The 26,729-nt window shown below is 39.8% G+C and overlaps 2 protein-coding genes across 2 annotated transcripts; both read right to left on the bottom strand.

The window, feature by feature from the left end:
* Positions 1-40: 40 nt before the first annotated feature.
* mrpl4 (mitochondrial ribosomal protein L4) lies at positions 41-11,218 on the bottom strand. The gene is made up of 9 exons (XM_041037369.1): positions 11,042-11,218; positions 10,351-10,432; positions 9,990-10,161; positions 9,722-9,773; positions 9,276-9,393; positions 9,066-9,172; positions 1,017-1,126; positions 797-870; positions 41-304 (listed from the first exon to the last, which is right to left on the bottom strand). The coding sequence occupies exons 1-9, from the start codon at positions 11,087-11,089 to the stop codon at positions 159-161; spliced, it is 909 nt and encodes a 302-aa protein (XP_040893303.1). The 5' UTR covers positions 11,090-11,218; the 3' UTR covers positions 41-158.
* A 502-nt stretch (positions 11,219-11,720) lies between these two features.
* si:ch211-69b7.6 (neuroblast differentiation-associated protein AHNAK) lies at positions 11,721-26,418 on the bottom strand. The gene is made up of 5 exons (XM_041036669.1): positions 26,282-26,418; positions 20,010-20,064; positions 19,769-19,889; positions 19,213-19,382; positions 11,721-18,998 (listed from the first exon to the last, which is right to left on the bottom strand). Exons 2-5 carry the CDS (start codon positions 20,010-20,012, stop codon positions 12,270-12,272), a joined length of 7,023 nt encoding a protein of 2,340 aa, XP_040892603.1. The 5' UTR covers positions 20,013-20,064; positions 26,282-26,418; the 3' UTR covers positions 11,721-12,269.
* Positions 26,419-26,729: the final 311 nt, after the last annotated feature.

Genomic DNA, 26,729 nt, shown 5'->3' with positions numbered 1-26,729 from the left:
CATGCCTTTTTTTTAATTAAACTCTGCATTGTTGTTGTTGTTTTTTTTTTTTATTGGCATTATTTATTAATGAATTTTTTGTTTTTAAACATAATAAACACATTAAGAAAAGAACTGGCTCACTGCGAGTGAATATATTACATGTACTTTCAGGTTTTCTATGGGAAGTCAGAGTAGGGCAGTTTGAACGGGTACAGGGGTGTGTATCGTTGATCGTGCCAGAGCAGCTTGTCCTCCAGAAACCGGACAGTTTCCAGAGTGAGGACGACGGCTTCGTGTTTCAGGATGCTGTGGACGTTCAGACCTGACAGAGAAAAGACAAAAACATCTGTTACTGACAGATTCTTTTCATTTCTACAGAGTGAAAACCGAGCAGCTGAGACTCAGTTTTATGTATAAAGTTCAATTCATTTAAATCTGTCGTCACATATTTTAAGTTTAAAACAATGATGTCATGTTTAAATCACTCGTCCTCAGGGTGATGTTTGTTAAACATTAGTTCACCTGTTTGATGAAACTTTATTCCTGCCTCCATTAACTTGTTTTCACATAAATAAGAACAGAAGAACAAACTAAATGCCACTATGAGTTTTATAATTGAACAAAAAATGACAGGAATCTTTAAAAATGTGTTCAAATTCCTTTTCTCCATCAAGGAATCAGATAAAATCAGTTAAAACACAGAAGTTTTTGCTTTTTCTGTTGTCCGGTGCTTCCCATTTCCACAGCTGCATCATCACTATAAACCACCTGTTTAATCAGCTCTTACATTCATCAGTGCTGGATCATAACTCACCGATGGCTGGGATGATGTTCACTGTCTTTAAGTTTGCTGTGGCCTGCAGGATGTTTTCAGGAAACTCTTCACCTCTGAAAAGAGCAACAACAACAACAACTCAAGCACTGAGCAAAGCACAGAGCAACAGGCTGGACCTCAATTAGCAGCGTGGAGCTTTTAACTTTTTAAATTTAACAGGTTGCCAAGTTGCACAGGAGCCTCAGCTGATCATACTCACACGTCGACTATTAACACGGACTCTCCCCAGTGTCTGTGTCTGATGAGGTCCAGCAGGTACTGGGAGTCTGGTGTGGGGATGTTCAGGGAGTCCACGATGTGAAGGTAGTCCTGGAAAAACAGAAAAGGAAAATTATTTTGATGATCCCCATACATGGTTCCAGCCTCTTAGACTTTCTAACTTTGTATGTTTGATGCTGACGTCATACTCTGCGGTCGTTCGACATCTCAAACACTTTGCGCGCGCAGCTCAGCTGGATGGCGAACTGGCTGGCTTATAGGGGTGGTGAAAAAAAACGATTATTAATCGCGATTGTATTATGGATGACTGTGAGTAGATTATTAATTTTCCAAAGACCGAATTTTATTTTTGTAATACGCCGCAGTGACTCTCCAGTTACTGGCTGTCGTACAAGATTTAACCGCAGGGCGGAGCTGTTGGCAAACAGTCATAACAAAACACCCTGTAAAAAAGCCAGCGAGCTAGCTTACTATGCTAGCGACACAAGAGGCGCGTGAAACAGACAAAGAAAAACCTTTAACCAGCAAACAAACAATCCATCCAGCTCCATCTGGGCCAAAAGCGAGCATGTGGATGCATGTTGGGTTTCATGGCCAGAGTTTTAAACACGTCGACAGGACTTAAGGTGTCTGCTAACTTTGCCGCACTAAGCTATAGTGATGGGAATTCCGGCTCTTTTTAGAGAACCGGCTCTTCTGGCTCGGCTCACTAAAAGGAGCCGACACTTTCGACTCCCAAGCGGCTCTTCAGATTGTTTGATTGATTAAATTAAATAACATTTTGAGGCCAAAAAAAAAGTATGACTTTTTTTGGCCGATTTTGACGCCTTACTATACTACGACGTTTTTTATGACATTTTGAGGTCAAAATTTTTTTTGACTTTTTTTGGCCGATTTTGACGCCTTACTATACTACGACGTTTTTAATGACAATTTGAGGTCAAAAAATATTTTGACTTATTTTGGCCGATTTTGACGCCTTACTATACTATGACGTTTTTTATGACATTTTGAGGTCAAAAAAATTTTTGACTTTTTTTGGCCGATTTTGACGCCTTACTATACTATGACGTTTTTTATGACATTTTGAGGGCAAAAAATTTTTTGACTTGTTTTGGCCGATTTTGACACCTTACTATACTATGACGTTTTTTATGACATTTTGAGGTCAAAAAATTTTTTGACTTTTTTTGGCCGATTTTGACGCCTTACTATACTATGACGTTTTTTATCACATTTTGAGGTCAAAAAACAAATTGACTTTTTTTAGCCGATTTTGACGCCTTACTATACTATGACATTTTTAATGACAATTTGAGGTCAAAAAATTTTTTGACTTATTTTGGCCGATTTTGACGCCTTACTATACTATGACGTTTTTTATGACATTTTGAGGTCAAAAAAATTTTTGACTTTTTTTGGCCGATTTTGACACCTTACTATACTATGACGTTTTTTATCACATTTTGAGGGCAAAAAATTTTTTTAATTGTTTTGGCCGATTTTGCCCCTTACTATACTATGACGTTTTTAATGACATTTTGAGGTCAAAAAAAATTTTGACTTTTTTTGGCCGATTTTGACGCCTTACTATACTATGACGTTTTTTATGACATTTTGAGGTCAAAATTTTTTTTGACTTTTTTTGGCCGATTTTGACGCCTTACTATACTATGACGTTTTTTATGACATTTTGAGGTCAAAAAATTTTTTGACTTTTTTTAGCCGATTTTGACGCCTTACTATACTATGACGTTTTCTATGACATTTGGGGGTCAAAAAATTTTTTGACTTTTTTTGGCCGATTTTGACGCCTTACTATACTATGACGTTTTTTATGACATTTTGAGGTCAAAAATTTTTTTGACTTTTTTTGGCCGATTTTGACGCCTTACTATACTATGACGTTTTTTATGACATTTTGAGGTCAAAAAATTTTTTGACTTTTTTTGGCCGATTTTGACGCCTTACTATACTATGACGTTTTTTATGACATTTTGAGGTCAAAAAAAATTTTGACTTTTTTTGGCCGATTTTGACGCCTTACTATACTATGATGTTTTTTATCACATTTTGAGGTCAAATTTTTTTTTGACTTTTTTTGGCCGATTTTGACGCCTTACTATACTATGACGTTTTCTATGACATTTGGGGGTCAAAAAAATTTTTGACTTTTTTTGGCCGATTTTGACGGCTTACTATACTATGACGTTTTTTATCACATTTTGAGGTCAAATTTTTTTTTGACTTTTTTTGGCCGATTTTGACGCCTTACTATACTATGACGTTTTTTATGACATTTTGAGGTCAAAAAATTTGTTGACTTTTTTTGGCCGATTTTGACGCCTTACTATACTATGACGTTTTTTATGACATTTTGAGGTCAAAAAAAATTTTGACTTTTTTTGGCCGATTTTGACGCCTTACTATACTATGACGTTTTCTATGACATTTGTGGGTCAAAAAAAATTTTGACTTTTTTTGGCCGATTTTGACGCCTTACTATACTATGATGTTTTTTATCACATTTTGAGGTCAAATTTTTTTTTGACTTTTTTTGGCCGATTTTGACGCCTTACTATACTATGACGTTTTTTATGACATTTTGAGGTCAAAAAAAATTTTGACTTTTTTTGGCCGATTTTGACGCCTTACTATACTATGATGTTTTTTATCACATTTTGAGGTCAAAAATTTTTTTGACTTTTTTTGGCCGATTTTGACGCCTTACTATACTATGACGTTTTTTATGACATTTTGAGGTCAAAAAAAAATTTGACTTTTTTTGGCCGATTTTGACGCCTTACTATACTATGACGTTTTTTATGACATTTTAAGGTCAAAATTTTTTTTGACTTTTTTTGGCCGATTTTGACGCCTTACTATACTATGACGTTTTTTATGACATTTTGAGGTCAAAATTTTTTTTGACTTTTTTTGGCCGATTTTGACGCCTTACTATACTATGATGTTTTTTATGACATTTTAAGGTCAAATTTTTTTTTGACTTTTTTTGGCCGATTTTGACGCCTTACTATACTATGACGTTTTTAATGACATTTTGAGGTAAAAAAAATTTTGACTTTTTTTGGCCGATTTTGACGCCTTACTATACTATGATGTTTTTTATGACATTTTGAGGTCAAAAAAAAATTTGACTTTTTTTGGCCGATTTTGACGCCTTACTATACTATGACGTTTTCTATGACATTTTGAGGTCAAAAATTTTTTTGACTTTTTTTAGCCGATTTTGACGCCTTACTATACTATGACGTTTTCTATGACATTTGGGGTTAAAAAAAAATTTTGACATTTTTTGGCCGATTTTGACGCCTTACTATACTATGATGTTTTTTATCACATTTTGAGGGCAAAAAAGTTTTTTGACTTGTTTTGGCCGATTTTGACGCCTTACTATACTATGACGTTTTTTATCACATTTTGAGGTCAAAAAAATTTTTGACTTTTTTTGGCCGATTTTGACACCTTACTATACTATGACGTTTTTTATGACATTTTGAGGTCAAAAAAAATTTGACTTTTTTTGGCCGATTTTGACGCCTTACTATACTATGACGTTTTTTATGACATTTTGAGGTCAAAAAAATTTTTGACTTTTTTTGGCCGATTTTGACGCCTTACTATACTATGATGTTTTTTATGACATTTTAAGGTCAAATTTTTTTTTGACTTTTTTTGGCCGATTTTGACGCCTTACTATACTATGACGTTTTTAATGACATTTTGAGGTAAAAAAAATTTTGACTTTTTTTGGCCGATTTTGACGCCTTACTATACTATGATGTTTTTTATGACATTTTGAGGTCAAAAAAAAATTTGACTTTTTTTGGCCGATTTTGACGCCTTACTATACTATGACGTTTTTTATGACATTTTGAGGTCAAAAAATTTTTTGACTTTTTTGGCCGATTTTGACGCCTTACGATACTATGACGTTTTTAATGACATTTTGAGGTCAAAAAAAATTTTGACTTATTTTGGCCGATTTTGACGCCTTACTATACTATGACGTTTTTAATGACATTTTGAGGTCAAAAAAAATTTGACTTTTTTTGGCCGATTTTGACGCCTTACTATACTATGACGTTTTTTATGACATTTTGAGGTCAAAAAAAAATTTGACTTTTTTTGGCCGATTTTGACGCCTTACTATACTATGACGTTTTTAATGACATTTTGAGGTCAAAAAAAATTTGACTTTTTTTGGCCGATTTTGACGCCTTACTATACTATGACGTTTTTTATGACATTTTGAGGTCAAAAAAAAATTTGACTTTTTTTGGCCGATTTTGACGCCTTACTATACTATGACGTTTTTAATGACATTTTGAGGTCAAAAATTTTTTTGACTTTTTTTGGCCGATTTTGACGCCTTACTATAGTATGACGTTTTTTATGACATTTTGAGGTCAAAATTTTTTTTGACTTTTTTTGGCCGATTTTGACGCCTTACTATACTATGATGTTTTTTATCACATTTTGAGGTCAAATTTTTTTGTGACTTTTTTTGGCCGATTTTGACGCCTTACTATACTATGACGTTTTTTATGACATTTTGAGGTCAAAATTTTTTTTGACTTTTTTTGGCCGATTTTGACGCCTTACTATACTATGACGTTTTTAATGACATTTTGAGGTCAAAATTTTTTTTGACTTTTTTTGGCCGATTTTGACGCCTTACTATACTATGACGTTTTTTATCACATTTTGAGGTCAAAAAAAAAAATTTGACTTTTTTTGGCCGATTTTGACGCCTTACTATACTATGATGTTTTTTATCACATTTTGTGGTCAAATTTTTTTTTGACTTTTTTTGGCCGATTTTGACGCCTTACTATACTATGACGTTTTTAATGACATTTTGAGGTCAAAAAAAATTTTGACTTTTTTTGGCCGATTTTGACGCCTTACGATACTATGACGTTTTCTATGACATTTGGAGGTCAAAAAAAATTTTGACTTTTTTTGGCCGATTTTGACGCCTTACTATACTATGAGGTTTTTTATGACATTTTGAGGTCAAAAAATTTTTGACTTTTTTTAGCCGATTTTGACGCCTTACTATACTATGACGTTTTTTATGACATTTTGAGGTCAAAAAAAATTTTGACTTTTTTTGGCCGATTTTGACGCCTTACTATACTATGATGTTTTTTATCACATTTTGAGGTCAAATTTTTTTTTGACTTTTTTTGGCCGATTTTGACGCCTTACTTTACTATGACGTTTTTTATGACATTTTGAGGTCAAAAAAAATGTTGACTTTTTTTGGCCGATTTTGACGCCTTACTATACTATGACGTTTTCTATGACATTTTGAGGTCAAAAATTTTTTTGACTTTTTTTTAGCCGATTTTGACGCCTTACTATACTATGACGTTTTCTATGACATTTGGGGGTCAAAAAAAATTTTGACATTTTTTGGCCGATTTTGACGCCTTACTATACTATGATGTTTTTTATCACATTTTGAGGTCAAATTTTTTTTTGACTTTTTTTGGCCGATTTTGACGCCTTACTATACTATGACGTTTTTTATGACATTTTGAGGTCAAAAAAAATGTTGACTTTTTTTGGCCGATTTTGACGCCTTACTATACTATGACGTTTTTTATGACATTTTGAGGTCAAAAAAAAAATTGACTTTTTTTAGCCGATTTTGACGCCTTACTATACTATGACGTTTTTAATGACATTTTGAGGTCAAAAAAATTTTGACTTATTTTGGCCGATTTTGACGCCTTACTATACTATGACGTTTTTTATGACATTTTGAGGTCAAAAAATTTTTTGACTTTTTTGGCCGATTTTGACGCCTTACGATACTATGACGTTTTTAATGACATTTTGAGGTCAAAAAAAATTTTGACTTATTTTGGCCGATTTTGACGCCTTACTATACTATGACGTTTTTAATGAAATTTTGAGGTCAAAAAAAATTTTGACTTTTTTTGGCCGATTTTGACGCCTTACTATACTATGACGTTTTTTATGACATTTTGAGGTCAAAAAAAATGTTGACTTATTTTGGCCGATTTTGACGCCTTACGATACTATGACGTTTTCTATGACATTTGGAGGTCAAAAAAATTTTTGACTTTTTTTGGCCGATTTTGACGCCTTACTATACTATGAGGTTTTTTATCACATTTTGAGGTCAAAAAATTTTTGACTTTTTTAAGCCGATTTTGACGCCTTACTATACTATGACGTTTTTTATGACATTTTGAGGTCAAAAAAAATTTTGACTTTTTTTGGCCGATTTTGACGCCTTACTATACTATGATGTTTTTTATCACATTTTGAGGTCAAATTTTTTTTTTACTTTTTTTGGCCGATTTTGACGCCTTACTTTACTATGACGTTTTTAATGACATTTGGAGATCAAAAAAAATTTTGACTTTTTTTGGCCGATTTTGACGCCTTACTTTACTATGACGTTTTTTATGACATTTTGAGGTCAAAAAAAATGTTGACTTTTTTTGGCCGATTTTGACGCCTTACTATACTATGATTTTTTTTATGACATTTTGAGGTCAAAATTTTTTTTGACTTTTTTTGGCCGATTTTGACGCCTTACTATACTATTATCTTTTTTATGACATTTCGAGGTCAAAATTTTTTTAGATTTTTTTTGGCCGATTTTGACGCCTTACTATACTATGACGTTTTTTATGACATTTTGAGGTCAAAAAATTTTTTGCCATCAGCCATCATGTTACCAATTTAACATTCTGTGCTTGCCTAGCCAAATGGCTACTGTAACTGTCCGTGGTGTTTGCTCTAAAAAAAAAAGAGCTAAGCTCCTTCACTGGTTGTTAGTCACTGTTTCCAAATCCTAGTGACGTCCCCGGCTCCAGGTTTGAGCCCTGGTCTGAGCTCCTCTGTGTGGAGTTTGCGTGTTCTCCCTGTGCCTGCGTGGGTGAGGGCTCACGTGTCACGCTTCCATCCAGAGGAGGCTGCGTGAGCTAATGACAACCGCCAGCCTCATACCACCGAATCAACGTGCTCTCCACGAGGTGACAACAAAATTAGCCCCAGTGAAAGACTACATCTAAAAAGTTAAAAAAAACATAAGAATAAGTTGTAAGTTACAGCTGTAATAAACTGTAATAAAAATGTTTCTCAATATGTTCCTTACTACAGGCCTACCAGTAGCGAATAACTGGCAGGCTCATTGTTTGGTTCGTAAAATGTGAAGACAGATGGGAGCTAACGCACTTCGGTCGCATATACAATCCACTAAACATAAAAATGCGCTGTCAGCGAGAGCAGTTGACTCTGCCACTCTCAACTTTCTGTGCTGCTGCACCTGCACAACCACCACCACAAACTAGTGCCACAGTACAAAGCCAACGTTACATTGTGTGTGGAGGCTCCGTGGTGTCTGAACACTGCAGTTAAACACCGCTTACTGAATTCCAACAAAGGAATTGTGGAGCTGTTTGAAGAAACGTTTCCCGACTCTGACATCGCGAAGTCATTCGCGTGTGCTAAAGACCATCCACAGTTCATGCAGCGAGCACCTGCTGGAACGGTTCTCTTCATTGCACATTTTATGTAGCTTGTTTTATTTTTATTCATGAAGTGAAATAAATGTTTGCAATATGTGGTCACCATCAGTGAGTCTCTAAATCTATTCTGTTGTGTACAGTGTTATATATGTCAAAATCCGCATCAACGTTAATAAGGGTCGCTGATTCACACGCAACTCAACGTCGTGATGGTTTAAAAAAAAAAATCTGACGGCAGTAAAAAAAAAGGTATTAAAAGGTATTAAATTAAACTTAAGGACTGCTGTATATACCCTGCAAAGCAGGTTTATATAAAATCAATGTCTTAAGTGCAATAAGACTGAAGACTAAAAGTTACATGTCGCACACAGTTCACAGTTTACACAGTTCAGACTGTGTAAACTGTCCAAATACTTACGGCCTGGACTGTTTGTGTTAAAGCTAGTTAGCTGTTAGTTTTGAATTGTCAGCTCTCCTGAAGAGGTTTCAGTTACCTGAGTCATCTTGCAGCTCAGCGCCACTTTGAGTCCCTGCACTCGAACTTTCATGGGTAACATGTAGTAGTAACTGGTCGGTCCTCTGGGTCCGTGAGCCACCCCACCTGAAAGAAACACATCACCTGTCAGACTCACTCTGATTTCAAATCTATGTTCTGACTTTGCAGCAGGATGGTTTGTCGTCATTGTTTTTCATCTGTCAGTCACCTCCTCTCCATATCGGGGATCGGATGCTTCCATGACGAGCTCTGCCGCTTCCTTTCTGTCTCCACGGTTTCTTGCCCCCACCTCTGACCTCTGACCTGACCTTTGTGTTGGCGTAGCTCTGTGCGAAAAAGAGATTTAACATTTAAAGAATTCTAACAACGTTAATGTCCCACTACAGCAGGAAACGTGTCTTTGTCTCACTGTTAAAAAACAACAACACAATCAGAAACAATAACAGTAATAAAAACAAAATACACAGAAATATATGAACAACAGTTGTACAGTCCAGTTTAATGGGACCCCGCCCATCATGGGGATATTCTAGTGCAGTTTGTTCATTATAGTGACTCAGTGTAATGACTGAAAGTAAAAATGCTGCAGTTACATTATACAGATGCAAATTACAACATGGAGCCATGTGACAACACAGTAAATCTGTAACTTACAATTCGTTTGTAATTTCTCTGCCACGTTTCAACATCATGGAGAATGTCGAGCCTGAGAGGAGGCAAAACAAATAACCTGTTAACCAGGATTGATTCTGACTGTCAAAGGCAAAACACCTTTTTAGATTTTCTACATTTCAACAAGTGACAGGATGTTCAGGAACATGGTGGAGGTGATGCCTGAGCCTCAAAGGAAGCTGAGGAAGGCAGAACTGACAATAATCTCCTGACACAAGATGAAAAGCTGCCTGAAAACGCTGAACTTTACCTCGGAGGCACCGCGAAGACATCAGGGTGGAGCTGAGCTAAACCCAATGGCTCGCTGTCCTGCTTCTCCAGAGACTCCACCCACGTCTGGACGGGGCTCAGGTGAGCAGGAACGAGAGCATCGCACTTCCTCAGAAGAGGCAGGGAGCAGTCTGCAGGAGGGGGAGGACGCTCTGCAGGAGGACACACAAGACCATTCAGTCATGGACATGAAATGTACACGAACGAGCACAGAAATCATTTTAGTGTAGTTTCAGAACTCAAAGTGGGAACTGTTCAAAATATCAAGTAAAACAACATCAAATACATTTTATCTTTCAACTTCAGACACCAGAGGAAAGATTAAATCCAACTGAACTCACTTGATCTGGCAAGATCCACGAGGTTGGTGGGCAGAAGTAAATTTGGAGGCAGGACGCTCTGACCGGAGAACGACGAGGAAAACTGAGGAGGAGGAGGAAACTGGGAGTTAGTGGGACAGAGTGAGAACAGAGCAGAAAATAAAACGACGATAAAACGACTGCACTGTGAATATCTGGAATCACCACAACTTCACGTCCAAGCAGCTGAAATTAGCATAAACTTATACAGTTTCGTTTCAAAGCTGTTGAAAACAATGATGCTTCAAATCCATAACATGTTCTGACAAACCAGAGAAATGTCTTATTTATTTTTATCAGCAGCCACACAGTGACACACAGGGGGGGGGGAAATAATGGTTTGATGGATTATTGGAAATAAATTAACAGAATGATCCATGATGAAAATAATTAGTCGGTTACCAGAAGCAGTCAGATCTGTTTTATCCTCAGTCGACTTCTTTCTGTTAACTGTTTGTTACTCTGAAGATTCTGTGTTTTTATGGGTGCAGACACAGATATGATCATTTAAATGTATTATTACTGGATATATATGAATTTTGAAGCTGTAATTGATTTCAGCGGAGCTTACACTAATCTGCAAATGCTGAGAGGAGTTACCACTAATTGGAATCCATAATATTCTGGATGTAGCCATGTGAAGCTTATAAACATTATCGGTGATGTTACTCACCCTTTTAGCGACTTGTCTGCCACAAACGAGCAGAGAAAAACGAAGCATCTCTGTTCGCTTTTCTTCCAAAGTCGCACGAATTGAATCTCCTCTGAAATCAGCTGAAAATAAACATTACACACGGAGCAGCACCGACTTTCTCTGGCTGCTTCGGTCCCTCACCGGTCGCAGCAGGAAAGGTCGTGCTAGCGTGTTGTCGCGCGTCTCTGACGTCACGAGCAACAGACAGCGCGCCACCCCGTGGCCGGAGCTGCTGAAAGCTCCGGAAGCACGTTCAGAGACACCATCTATTTAATAAAGTTGTGTTTAATACTTTTAAAACGACGATTATTATTAAGAAGTTGCATAAGTTGGTGAAGTGCACAGCGGGGCCAGCCTCTGCTCTCCCCCTTCACTTAGAACTTGATAAAAATCACTCCAACGCTGTTTTCCATTCAAATAAACTGTGTAATATAAGTTAGGAAACAAATGATCTGAATATTTTACGCTTTTCTTCTTTTTATTTATTCATTTAACATTTCTGGTACAAAATAATAACAATATGAAATATTGGTGGGCACACAACAAATTTTAATAAAAAATTGAGTCGCTTCCTTTAATATAGTTCTTTAAGTCCCTGTATATAGTTTAATATAAATTATTTCATCATGTTATTGCTCAAAAATGTCACAAACAAAAATAGAGATGACACTTTAATAAACACAACTATATACATTCTTAATGAAGATAAAATATAGTGGGTACACAGATGCACAATATAGTAGAAAAATATGGATATAAAATATTTTAACATTCAGCTGAATATATAACAAAACAACTTCTTTAAATCTTGTAATTGTACCCAACAGGTCCCTAAATTCTGTAAATTCCCTCCTTGAGTTTCGACATCAGTAGCAAAAAGAAAATTTTGATCCTTTACTGTCACAACAAAATCAGGAGGTTTAACTTTCATATACAAAAAAAAAAAAAAAAAACTTTTCAAACAAATATGTTGAATAAACATGAATTTACATATGAAACAAGTGCAAAAATTCTGCATTGTAATGCATTTTGCATCATTACAAAGCTACAGTAGCAGCTTTACCCCCAGCCCCCACCCCCACAAAAAGAAAGTGACGCATTTCATAAAAATCATAAATCATACAATATACAACAACTTTTACTGTCACAGTAAATAATGCAAAAAGAAACAGATGATACTGCTTGTGGAAGCATGAGTGATACCAACCTACACAAGGTTGGAGAAAAAGAATGTTGACCCTTTCAGGTCATTTTCACTTGGAACTTCCAGGTCCATGTTACCTGGATGGAAATCAAGCCCCCCAAGTGTGTTATATTTGCGGTTTGGCATTTTTTTGTTTTGTGTTTGAGTGGGAAAAACAGTGACGTAGTATCCATCTGAACTATCAGGTACTCTTATCTTTGAATCTTCTGAAAAATGTGGCAATTGTGCATTAGGTATAGGCTGCATTGTTCTCTGGTGCTTTGAATATGCATCACCAGCTGGGACTTTTCTGCTGTGTCTAGGGTCCCTCATGTCAATATTAACACCTGATGGGGAGATCACCTGTCCATCATTATGTGATGCCTGGAGATCCAGTTTTGAACCTCTGGCTCTAAGTACATGATCCCTTCCTGTGAAATCATCAATGTTGAGATCTGAACGGTTGAAATCAATATGGTCAGCATCCACTACAGGGAAGCTGGACCTTACTTTGGTCCTATGTGACTTTCTATCCGCGTGGCGAAGTTTGACATCTCCATCCAAGACTGGCATTTTCATGTTCACACCTGTCACATCTGATCTGCGATTCTTATAAGAAGGTCCTTTGAAATTTAGCGAAGGATCATCAAGGTTAAGATCTGGAGATTTAAGATGCAGCTGTGGATTCTGCATGCTGAGATTCATTTTTGGAGCACTAACCTCTGGACCTCTGATATTTCCCTTCAACTCTGGTGGTTTTACATTTAGTTTTGCATTCGGAGGAGAAATATCCAAATCTGTTGGTCTCAGAGATGCACCAAAGTCAATATCAGACCCTGCTCGATTAAGATCTGGGCTTCCAAACTGAGGCAGCTTGAAAGACGGGAGTTTTAATTTTCTGTCTGCCAAATCAAGATCAGTCTGAGGACCCTGGATGTTTCCAGAGGGAACATTCATGTCAAAGTCTGGACCTCTTATTCCTCCTTTGACTTGAGGGGCAGAGAAGTTCATGTCAGGTTGGCCTATGTCACCATTTATTCCTAGATCAGGCTGTTTTGCATTGAGTCCTAGCTTGGGACCTTTGAAACTGGCATCAGGCAAGTTTACATCTGGCGTACTTATATCAGGGCCTTTCAATTTAGGTACTGAAAGATTCATGTCTGGTAATTTTGCATTAGGTCCAGAGAGACTGAGGCCTGGTTTATTTAAACTTGGCATTTTTAATTTTCCTTTTGGACCATTAACATCTACATTTGGCATATTCAGGTCAGGTCCCTGTAGGTCTCCATTTATGTCAACATTGGGGGCTTTTGGCATCTTGATTTTGGGCTTTTTGAACTTTGCATCAGGTAAACTGATGTTGACATCTGGAGCATTCACATCTAACTTTGGACTTTTAAGGTCAGCATTTGGTAAGCCCAGCTTTGGGGCATTGATTCCACCTTTCATCTTTGGAGCTTTGAGATTCAAATCTGGAGTTTTTAGGTCTGAGTTTATGTTCAAATTTGGTCCCTTCGGTAGCTTGGCATCAAGATCTGGTGACTTGAAATCAAAGTTTGTGTCATCTAGCTTTGGACCAGAAAATCCCACATCAGGCATTTTCAAATGTGGCTTTTTAATTTTTCCAGATGGGCTGCCAAAACCAACATCTGGCATTTCAAAACCAGTTTTGGACCCTTTGAGGTTCACATTGGGTGCACTGATGTCAATGTCTGGGCCATCGAAGTGTCCATCAATCTCAGGTCCTTTTACGCCTGGTAGACTCAATTTAGGCATTTTCAGTTTAGGCATGTTAAATTTCGCTTTTGGTGAACCAATGTTGACATCTGGAGTGTTAACATCTAACTTGGGAGTTTTGAGGTCCATATCTGGTAAGTCCAAATCAGGGCCATCAATTCCACCCTTTATCTTTGGAGCTTTCAGACTCAAATCTGGTGAATTCAGATCTGTGTTTATGTCCATATTTGGTCCCTTTGGCAAAGTACCTGAAAGATTAAATTTCGGCAATTTCAATTTGCCTGAGGGAGCATTGACATCCCAGTCAGGAGCATGAAGGTCCGGCATTTTCAGTTTGCCTGATGGGATGTCCAGGTTGACTTTTGGGGTATTGAGGTCCAGTTTGGGACTCTTTAGGCCAGCCTTGGGCATATTTATGTCTGGTGCACTTATTCCACCACTGAGATCAGGACCAGATATATCTAGGTCAGGTGATTTAATGTCCAAGTTAGGGCCCTCTAACTTTGGACCAGAGAGTCCCAGATCAGGCAGGGCCAGGTTTGGCTTTTTGAATTTTCCTGATGGACCAGCAATATCAACATCTAAGTCAGTTTTAGGACCTTTGAGGTTGACATTGGGTGCTTTTATATCTACATCTGGGCCATTTAAGTTGCCATCAATTTCAGGTCCTTTTAGGTGTGGGAAGCTAAATTTAGGCATTTTGAATTTGGGCATTTTCAGTTTTGTTTTGGGTGAACCAATGTTGACATCTGGAGTGTTCATATCTAACTTTGGAGCTTTAACATCCATATCTGGTAAGTCCAAATCAGGGCCATCAATTCCACCTTTTATCTTTGGAGCTTTGAGACTCAGATTTGGTGATTTTAGGTCTGTGTTAACATCCAAATTTGGTCCCTTTGGCAACGTGCCTGAAAGATTAAATTTAGGCATTTTCAGTTTGCCTGATGGCATGTCTAGGTTGAGCTTTGGAGAACTGATGTCCAGCTTGGGGCTTTTGAGATCAACCTTGGGCATATTTATGTCTGGTGCATTTATTCCACCACTGAGGTCAGGACCAGATATGTCTAGGTCAGGTGATTTAAGGTCCAAGTTAGGGCCATCTAACTTTGGACCAGACAGCCCCAAATCAGGCAGGGTCAGGTTTGGCTTTTTGAATTTTCCAGAGGGACCAGCAATATCAACATCTAAGTCAGGTTTAGGACCTTTGAGATTGACATTGGGTACATTCACATTGACATCTGGGTGATTGAAGTGTCCATCAATTTCAGGTCCTTTTACGCCTGGTAGACTAAATTTAGGCATTTTGAGTTTGGGCATTTTAAATTTTGCTTTGGGTGAACCAATGTTGACATCTGGAGTGTTAACATCTAACTTGGGAGTTTTGAGGTCCATATCTGGTAAGTCCAATTCAGGGCCATCAATTCCACCCTTTATCTTTGGAGCTTTCAAATTCAAATCTGGTGAATTCAGATCTGTGTTTATGTCCATATTTGGTCCCTTTGGCAAAGTACCTGAAAGATTAAATTTCGGCAATTTCAATTTGCCTGAGGGAGCATTGACATCCCAGTCGGGAGCATGAAGGTCCGGCATTTTCAATTTGCCTGATGGCATGTCCAGGTTGACTTTTGGGGTATTGAGGTCCAGTTTGGGACTCTTTAGGCCAGCCTTGGGCATATTTATGTCTGGTGCACTTATTCCACCACTGAGATCAGGACCAGATATATCTAAGTCAGGTGATTTAAAGTCCAAGTTAGGGCCCTCTAACTTTGGACCAGAGAGTCCCAGATCAGGCAGGGCCAGGTTTGGCTTTTTGAATTTTCCTGATGGACCAGCAATATCAACATCTAAGTCAGTTTTAGGACCTTTGAGGTTGACATTGGGTGCTTTTATATCTAAATCTGGGCCATTTAAGTTGCCATCAATTTCAGGTCCTTTTAGGTGTGGGAAGCTAAATTTAGGCATTTTGAATTTGGGCATTTTCAGTTTTGTTTTGGGTGAACCAATGTTGACATCTGGAGTGTTCATGTCTAACTTTGGAGCTTTAACATCCATATCTGGTAAGTCCAAATCAGGGCCATCAATTCCACCTTTTATCTTTGGAGCTTTCAGACTCAGATTTGGTGAATTCAGATCTGTGTTTATATCCACATTTGGTCCCTTTGGCAATGTGCCTGAAAGATTAAATTTCGGCAATTTCAATTTGCCTGAGGGAGCATTGACATCCCAGTCTGGAGCATGAAGCTCTGGCATTTTCAGTTTGCCTGATGGCATGTCCAGGTTGACCTTTGGGGTATTGAGGTCCAGTTTGGGACTCTTTAGGCCAGCCTTGGGCATATTTATGTCTGGTGCATTTATTCCACCACTGAGATCAGGACCAGATATATCTAGGTCAGGTGATTTAAGGTCCAAGTTAGGGCCCTCTAACTTTGGACCAGAGAGTCCCAGATCAGGCAGGGCCAGGTTTGGCTTTTTGAATTTTCCTGATGGACCAGCAATATCAACATCTAAGTCAGTTTTAGGACCTTTGAAGTTGACATTGGGTGCTTTTATATCTACATCTGGGCCATTTAAGTTGCCATCAATTTCAGGTCCTTTTAGGCCTGAAAGACTAAATTTAGGCATTTTTAATTTTGGCATTTTTAATTTTGCTTTGGGTGAACCAATGCTCACATCTGGAGAGTTCAGGTCTAACCTGGGAGCTTTAAGGCCCATGTTTGGTAAGTCCAAGTCAGGGCCATCAATTCCACCCTCTATCTTTGGAGATTTAAGACTTAGATCTGGTGAATTTAGATCTGTGTTTATGTCCAGATTTGGTCCTTTTGGCAATGTGCCAGAAGTGTTAAATTTAGGCATCTTAAATTTGCCTGAGGGAGCTTCAATATCCATGTCAGGAGCATTCAAGTCAACATTTGGTTTCTTCATTGCCGGTACTTTGAATTTACCTGAGGGCATATCGAAGTCAACATCTGGGCCAGAGAGATCTAATTTGGGTTTATTTAAGTCCATTTCAGGGATATTCAAATCTGGGGAACCAAAAGCCCCTTTAAATTTGGGGGCTGAAAGATCAATGTCTGGACTCTTTAGGTCACAGTCAAGCCCTTTCAGCTTTGGAATTTTCAGCCCTGATTTTGTGCCTTTCAGATCAAATGAAGGTGCATCAATGTCCAACTCTGGCGTAGACAAATTTACATCAAGATCACCTGATGGCAGGTCCGGTCTGTTTAGAGATGCATCTATGTCAATGTTTGCTCCCTTGGGACCTGACAGGTCTAAGCTGGGTTTTTTTAGCTTTGGCATTTTGAATTTCCCTTTAGGTGAACCAATGTTTACATCTGGAGCATGGAGGTCTAAATTTGGAGTTTTGAGATCCATGTTTGGTACACTTATGTCAGGAGCATCTATGCCTTTTATCTTTGGGGATTTCAGACTTAGTTCAGGTGTTTTCATCCCTGCATTGAAATCTACATCTTTATTCTTTGGCAATGTGCCAAAGAGCTTAAATTTTGGCAATTTAAACTTGCCAGAGGGAGCATGTGCATCAATGTCCAATTTACCAGAAGGCATATTAATGTCCATATCAGGGGTATTGAGGTCTAGCTTTGGGTTTTTGAGATCAACACTAGGCAAATTGATGTCCCCTTTAAACTTGGGAGCAGATGCATCCATGTCTGGAGTTTTCAACTCATACTCAGGGCCTTTAACTTTAGGGCCTGCAATTCCAGCTTTGAGATCTGGTGCAGCCAACAGCACATCTGGTCCCTCAAAGTCTCCGTTAAAATCTGGAACTTCAATGTCTGGTAAATCAAATTTAGGCATTGCAAACGTAGGAGCTTTGAATTTTGTAGATGGACCTTTTAGGCCAGCTTTGGGCAGACTTATATCAGGAGCTTGAATCCTACCTTTCTTCTTTGGTGTTTTGAGACTGAGGTCAGGTGTTTTAACATCAGCTTCATGTTTGCCTGAGAACCCAAATTTGGGCATAGTGAGTTTCCCAGCTGGAGCATCCAAATCTAAATCTGGAGATTTAAGATCAATCTTTGGTTTCTTAAGTGGCACTTTGACTTCACCTGAAGGCATGTCAATGTCTGGTCCATTTACATTGATATGTGATACATTAACATCTGGCATTTCTAGGTCTAGGTCAGGGGACGTCCCAGACAGCTTAAGCATGGGTGATTTTACGTAACTGGAAAGATCATCCACATTTAGATCTGGCTTTTTCAGTTTCTTGGAATATTTGGGATTAAGTTTTTGTGAAGGAACATCTGTACTTCCTACATCTGGTGTTTCGATCTCACATTCTGGACCACTAAAAGAAGGTCCAGAGAGGCCCAGATCAGGAAGTTTGAATTTTGGCATTTTGAATTCTTTGTTTGTTCCTTCAATGCCCACCTTGGGAACACCAATGTTAAAGGATGGACCAGTGATCTTTTCCCCATTAAGGTTGATTCCTATTTCAGGGGTACTAACATCTGAGCCTCCTATTTCTGGAGCTCTAAAAGTTTCTTTGCTTTCCGGTCCAACATGAGGTCTTTCAAGGTTTGGCACTGTCAAGTCAACCGATGTACTGTCAGTGTTTGGTAGTTGTATACCAGCTGTAGTGTTCAGATTTGGACCTTCTGGTAATGTTCCGGTCAGATGGAAGTCTGGAGCGTTAAACTGTGGACTTCTAGTTTTCAGTCTTGGTACCTGAGCTCCACTTAGAGAAGTCCCACTCAACCCGACACACATTGGTGGAAGGTTCAGATTGTTGCCATCAGTCAATTCTCCAGCTGTTCCAACCGAAAGTGTTGCATCATCAGATTCTGAATCTGCATTAACATCTGTGCTCAGAGTCTTGGTTTTCAGAAGTCCAAAGTCAACTCCAAGGCGAGGCAACCCCATATCCTGTTTTAGGCTGACCTTGGATGAGCCTTCTGCAGCTGGCTGACAGTCCTCCTCAGCACCCAGCAAGTCATCCCTCATAAACTTCTTGATTTTGGCATTGTAGAGTTTGCTGTAGGAATCCTTCAGCATCTAGAAATAAAAACCACAGCTTGGTGACTGGAATGTGTCTATAATGTCAAGGTTTCTTATGACAATTCTCTAGCAGTTGGGCTGGGCATCAGTTTTAGCACTGTTTCTGTGACAATCAGACTGCAGTACAAAAATCCACTGCTGTGGACCACTGCTGCATGAAGGTATAAGTCCATTGATTGAGTTTGATTTGATAGTATCTGTAAAGACGTACCGTCTCCGGAGTCTTGGCACACTGGTCGAGATTTCCGAGGCTCTTGCTCAGGTTGCTCTTGGTGAGAACCTGGACCTTGTCATCAAATGGCTCCATCAGCTTCAGGACTTTTAGCACCTCCTCTTTTGACAGTTGATCAAAATTGATTGTTGCCCCCAAAATTTCATCCCCTGAAGAGGAAAAATCAAGTGCCTGAATAAAACAGCAGCTTGTTCCTGGACATGTCCATGTTGTCACAGGCACAAATCACACTGTGCTATTTAAAGGCCAGTCTCAGACCCTAAACCTGCCACAAACAATGCCAGGGCACTCGGCACTGGGTTTTGTGTAAAAGAATCACAGCAGGAAACGAAATGTTCAACTATGATAATCAGCAAAGCAAAGATCCCAAACAGGTTTCAGTGCTGTAGGAGAGCTTTTGAAAAGAACCACTCTGCTCTGTTTCAATCTATTTCAACCACAGTCTGTTAAATATACATTCATACTGAGTGAATGTGCAATCCATCACAACAGCACTGTAATATAAAGCAACTAATTAAACTCTAAAGGGTCATACCTTCCCTCAGACCCTGGTTGGCTGAGGTATTGTTGGTGACACTGGAAATGACCAGCCCCCCTTCTTCCGATTGTTCCAGGGTGAAGGCCTCAGAGAGGCTCCTTCCCCTGTGGTGAGACGGCTGCAAGCAAAGAGATTTCATTAAGTGTTTATAAGAGAATGTCCAACACCAAAAACTTCAAAAAGCAAGTGAAAGGACAGAAATTTCACTAAACTAAAACACTCAGCTGACGTCTCGTACCATGATCCTTGTGCTTCTGTCACAGTGACATCGAAAAAATCCCTTTTGGGTAAACCTACAGAAGAAAAGAAACCTTTCAGTGAACAGATTCAGCTGTTATGGGAACATGATACACAGCAGTTCTTTACTCATGTATGACATACAGTGCAGCTTATGACAGAGTAAATGTCTGTAATGTGTTAAAGCTTCTAAAACAGAGCAGTGGGAACATTAATTGTCCTTCAATAACACACATAACACATATCTTGTGTTCTATGATAGTTTCACCTCTTAAATCTGTTTGAACCAGTGAGGCTTAGTAAGAAGGTTGTGCACAAACAGTAACAGAAACAAACAGCGCAGCACTGCTGCTCTAACTTCAGACTAAGAAACGTCACCTTTACTGACGGGTGATACACAGGTAACTCAGCAGGTCAATCTCTCAGGTATTTGAGTTATGGCCTTGGGGCTGTTGGGGTTAAAATGCAGGAAAACCACGAACAGGTTTATCGAGAGTACTGCGAACAAGTGTTCTGTTGTTGGGCGGTTTCCTTTTTGTGAGCACACAAAGTCACAGTCACCACACCCATTGCTTTCTAGTATAGAAATCCTGGCAGAGCTCCAGAGAATCCAGACACAGTTTGCTCTGTTAAAAGATGAGCTGGATGAATGAAGCTGTGCTCTGGCCAATATCGCCCCCTAGCTGCTGACTCTACAACTCCACACATCAAAATAAAAGTATTAATATTAGGATGAAAACCTGTGACCAGACTCCATCACATAGCAACAGATACACAGAGTGATCCAACAATAAGGAAGAGATTAAGAAAACAATAATTATCACAGTAATTCTCAATATCAGTGTGATATTCACAAAAAAATCTAAATGCTAAAATCAATGTTTATGGGTCAAATTATAGAGCAAAGTACAATCAGGTGTCAGACGGGGACAGATCTGTGTAAATCTGTGTAAACATGACAGTGGTGAAGCACCACATCTGCACGAGAACGGTGTTAGGTTCCTAAACAATGATAATATAAATGACCCAAAATGACAACAGGTTCCCATCGACTAAACAAATGTTGTGCCACTGTTTGTCTTCCAGACTAATTCCTCCACATTTATCATGTGATATAAAATACTCACACCAATCAGAATCTGTCCTTTAGCTCGTTACACACGGCCCCAAATGACGACTGAGCAAAGGCAGCAGCCGATTTACTACTTAGAAAGTTAAACATTAATCAGTTTACAGGTGAGCCAAAGTGCACATGACTGCAGTTAGAAAAGTGAAAATGTTCAGTCAGTACGAGCGGGGTGCAAAATAAAGCTGGTTCTCAATCCAAAGAAATGTTCCTCAAATAAAACTGTGGACTGTGAAATGCATCCACAGAGGCAAACAGGTGAATCTGATGAGCTACGAGCTGATTAAAACAACTGTGTGTAAAAAGTGTGTAACGAGTGTGATGTTTCTAATACACTATAGAAACTGGGTCTCCATTAACGTTCATATTTTTAATGACTGCAGCAGAGGTAGGTAAAAACATTAACATATAGAGGTAGTTATCTTCTTCTTCTACCCATGAACTCAACTGTCTAAACAAAACAATAAGTGCAGCTTACAGGCAGTAACACTACTCGCCACTGCCCTCTTGTGGGTGGGAGTATTAACAACTCTTATCATTACATCCCCCTTTCTGTAGATGTAAGCTGTACACAACAATTATCCATCTAACAAACTCAAACTGTTGCGCAGTTTTCTTGCATGAACAACATTCTTTACATTCCTATTTGTTTGTCCTTTTTTTTTTTTTTTTTTTTTTTTTTTTTTAAACACAAATTTCCTTCTCTTGCTGATTTATTTTTTTTTTTTAAACAAAATAAACAAAACAGTAACAACAAACATTTTCCTGTTTCTTAAGTGCAATAATGTCAATGCAGTTGAATGTTTTGCTCAAAGGTTCAGTCTGTCAGGTGCTTTGATGTTGCGTGTAGACCTTCGCAGTACAGGTGAGGTGGTCTGCTCAGCTGATGTGGTGTCATTTGGCACTGATGGTGGCTCAGCTGATGCAGTGCTGGCTTGATTTTCTTCTGTTGTCTGTTCTTGGAGTGTCTCTCTTGTTTTCAGCAAACTCCTACGATTCCTCCTCAGGATTTGACCATCCGCCGTTCTGACGGTGTAGGATCTTGGACTTACTTCCTCCAGAACAGTGGCCTTTTTGCTCCAGGTGTTGGAATCCTCGAGTCTTACTGTGTCATGTCTTGCCAGTGGCGCCAGGCTTCTTGATGCCTTGTCATAGTTTATTTTTTGTCTCTTTTGTAGATGTTTTTGTTTCTGTCTCACCTCTTTGTGACACTTTTGTTTTGCAATGTAGGGAAGGGTGGTACGTAGCCTACGTCCCATCAGAAGCTCAGCAGGAGACATGCCATGTTCCAGAGGCGAAGCTCGATAGTTTAACAGGGCCAGATATGGATCTGAGCCACTGTCTTTTGCTTTCTTGAGCAGTTGTTTAACAATGTGAACTCCTTTCTCTGCTTTGCCGTTAGACTGGGCATGAAGGGGGCTTGAAGTCACATGCTGAAAGTCATACTTTTCAGCGAAGCTCTGGAATTCTTTGCAGCTGTAACATGGTCCATTGTCACTGTAGACAATCTGGGGAATGCCATGTCTTGCAAAGACTGACTTCATGTGTGTGATCACACAGGTAGCAGACATGCTGGGAAGGAGCGCCATCTCTGGATAGTTTGAGAAATAGTCAATCACCAGCAAGTAGTTCTTTCCATCCAAGTGAAACAGGTCAGTTCCAACTTTCTGCCATGGCTCCTCTGGAAGGTCTGTGATTGTCATAGGCTCCTTTGGCTGTTTTGTTTGATGCTTCAAACAGGTCTCACAGCTTGCAACCACCCTGTCAATGTCTGCATTAATTCCTGGCCAGTAAACTGCCATTCTGGCCCTCCTCTTACATTTCTCCATACCGAGGTGCCCCTCATGCAGCCTTTCCAGTATCTCTGGTCTCAGTGACTGAGGGATGACGATTCTGTCCTTTCTAAGTAGAAGGCCGTTAACAACACTCAGCTCTGCTCTGATGTTGTAATACTGTTGACAGTCGCCTCTCGACCAACCCTCATTCAGATTTTTAATGACTCTCTGTAACACCGTGTCTTTCTCTGTTTCAGCAGCAATCTGCTTGGATTTCATGTCAGACACAGGTAGTGACTCTGTTATCAAGTTCACATGGAGATACACCTCAGTCTCTGTTGAGCTCTCTCTAGGTGCTTCACACAGTGTTGTTGCTCTGGACAGAGCATCCGCAAGCACAATGTGCTTACCTGGTGTGTAGATCAGCTCAAAATCATAGCGTTGTAGCTTCATCATCAGTCTTTGGATTCGTGGTGACATCTCACTGAGGTTTTTCTTGATGATGGCTATTAACGGCTTGTGGTCTGTCTCTGCCAAGAATGTCGGCAGGCCGTAGACATAGCAGTGGAATTTCTCAAATCCATATACTAGTCCCAGGCACTCTTTTTCAATTTGTGCATACCGACATTCTGCCGTGGTCATTGTTCTTGACGCATATGCAACTGGTCTCCAATCCTCATTGTCAGACTGTAGTAACACAGCTCCAATGCCGTTTTTTGATGAATCTGTGGAGATCTTTGTTTTTTTTGATGGGTCAAAGAACATCAGCACTGGTTCTGTTGTGAGAGTGGTTTTCAGTCGTGCCCATTCCTGCTCATGGTCATCAGTCCACTTGAACTCCTGCTTGTCATGCAACAGCTGTCTCAGGTGCACTGTTTTTGAGGACAGGTTGGGTATGAATTTTCCAATGAAGTTAATCATTCCCAGCACTCTCAACACACCTTTTTTATCTTCGGGCCGTGGCATCTCCATTATTGCTTTCACTTTACTTTTATCTGGCTCAACACCTGCCCCAGACAGTTTATCACCCAGAAAGGTGATTTCGTTCACACCAAACTGACATTTTGCTCTGTTCAGTTTTAGTCCATATTCCTGGATTCTCTGTAGCACTTTGATGAGCCTCTCATTGTGCTGCTCCAGTGTGGATCCCCATAGCACAATGTCATCCACGTACACCCGTACCCCTTCAATGCCTTCTATGATGTGCTCCATGGTCCGGTGGAACACTTCCGGAGCAGATGAGATTCCAAAAGGCATCCTTTGGAAAGAGTAGCGGCCAAAAGGCGTATTGAATGTGCAGTACTTTGTGCTATCTTCATGCAGTTTCATCTGCCAAAATCCCTGGGATGCATCCAACTTACTGAAGAACTTAGCACCAACCATCTCACTTGTTATTTCATCTCTGGTAGGAATCTGGTAGTGTTCTCTCTTTATGTTGGCATTCAGGTCTTTAGGATCCATACACACACGTAAGTCTCCTGTCTGCTTTTTGACGCACACCATCGAATTCACCCACTCTGTGGGCTCCTCCACCTTTTTTATGACTCCCAGTGATGTCATTCGGTCAAGTTCCTGCTTCAGTTTATCTCGTAGCGGTGCTGGAACCCGCCTTGGAGCATGGACAACAGGCTGTGCATCATCTTTTAGCTGTATTTTGTAGGTGAAAGGTAAAACACCAAACCCTTTGAATATGTCTGGATACTGATCCACCACTGACTCTATGCTCTTCTGTAGGTTTGTGTTGATGCAGTAGACCCTCTTGACTAAGCCTAGTTTGTCACATGCATCATCACCTAGCAGTGAGTCATGTCCATCTGGAACAACTACAAACATGAGGTTGTGTTCTTTCCCTTTAACTTTCACCTTGAGTCTGCACTTGCCTTTGGTGTTGATGGGCTGTCCGTTGTAGGCTTTGAGTGAACTAGTGTGTGGATGAATGTGTGGCTTTATCTTCATGGCTCTGATGTCCAGCTCACTCATCAAATTAGCCTTTGCTCCTGTGTCGAGCTTAAGAGGAATGACAGCTCCATTTACATGTAGGGGCACAGTCCACTTGTCCTGCTCCACTTTGTTCACATTTGACTGTTCAGTCTCTTTAGGTTTGAAGTCTTCCTGCTTGACCATGCCCACGAAGAATGTGTCGGATAGAGCAGTTTCTTCCACAGTGTGCACATGTTCACCTCTGCCCCGTTTCCCTTTCGAAAAACACTGCTTTGCAAAGTGATTCTGTCCTTTACACTTGTTGCACACTTTGCCATATGCCGGGCATTGTTTTGGTGCGTGTCGAGTGCCACATCTTTTACAGGTAAAAGTCTCTGAGTCCTTGTGGCGTTTAGCCTGCCCTGTTCTCTGTTGCTGTGGCCTAGTAGACACTGTGGCGACCGCTGCGCTGCTTTTGTCTGTTCCCCTTACACCATTGCTGAAAGTTTTTGCATGCTGCAGGGCTAATTCACTAGCGTGGCATATTTTCACAGCCCCAGCTAAGGTAAGTTCAGTCTCTCTTAACAACCTCTCTCTCACTTTCTTGTCATCAATTCCGAATACAAGCTGATCACGAATCAGTGAATCTTGTAGCATTCCGAAGTTGCACGTTTTAGCTTTAAGTTTCAAATCCGTCAAAAAAGCATCAAAGCTCTCACCGGGCTGCTGCATGCGTGAACGAAACACATAGCGTTCAAATGTTTCATTTTTCTTCGGTGAACAGTGTTCATCAAACTTCTGCACAACTGTGTCAAACTTGTCCTTATCTTCTCCGTCAGCGTACACAAACGTATTGAATACCTCCACCGCTTGAGGACCCGCGACGGTAAGAAGCAGTGCTATTTTCCGTGCGTCTGGTTTGCTATCTAGCCCGATAGCTTGCAGGTACAGCATAAAACGTTGCTTGAACGTCCTCCACTCGCAGTCGACGTTTCCAGTCCAGTTCACAGCGTCAGGCGGCTTCACACTTTCCATGACTTCTGCTTTCGGACCACTCCTGGTACCATGTGATGTTTCTAATACACTATAGAAACTGGGTCTCCATTAACGTTCATATTTTTAATGACTGCAGCAGAGGTAGGTAAAAACATTAACATATAGAGGTAGTTATCTTCTTCTTCTACCCATGAACTCAACTGTCTAAACAAAACAATAAGTGCAGCTTACAGGCAGTAACACTACTCGCCACTGCCCTCTTGTGGGTGGGAGTATTAACAACTCTTATCATTACAACGAGGAGCAGAGGCCATGAGCATGGAGGCTGAGACTTGACAGAAACTAACTGGATGGTGTCTCCAGAGACCTGAAACTCAGCGGACCGTCACCCAAAACCTGCCACCTTCAGGACCAGACACCACACAGCAGAGCAGAAACCTTCTAAATGGAACTCACCTCAGGATCCATCGGGCAGGTGCTTTGGCTGAAGTCTGGCTTCCGTGTTGCTGCAGCTGAGTCGCAGAGGTTCACCACACACTTATCCGTCCATGCTGTTTGCTCTGCGGGCTGAGACTGAGAGCGGCGCCCGTCAGGTGCACGAATACTCGACTGGAAGCAGACAAACAGGTTACACCTTAAATGTCCCGCCTCCACTAACTGTCAACAGACATGAACGTCCACATCACACACCCTCATGCGAACACACCTTGACTACCACATGCCTGCAGCTCATGTGCACACAAACACAAACAAACACGTAAGCAGACAGCAGCACAGGTTGAATCTCAGGCCCGCTTTTCCTCATACATCAACACATCTGTTCCTGCATGTACACGTATGCTATGCACACACACACACACACACACACACAGACATTAAAGATAGCATTAAGTTAGCTCAGGTG

This window comes from Toxotes jaculatrix, chromosome 4 (genome assembly GCF_017976425.1).
Source record: "Toxotes jaculatrix isolate fToxJac2 chromosome 4, fToxJac2.pri, whole genome shotgun sequence".
NCBI lineage: Eukaryota > Metazoa > Chordata > Actinopteri > Toxotidae > Toxotes > Toxotes jaculatrix.
The sequence above is the reverse complement of the archived record's forward strand: the minus strand, read 5'-3'. Positions and strand labels throughout refer to the sequence as shown.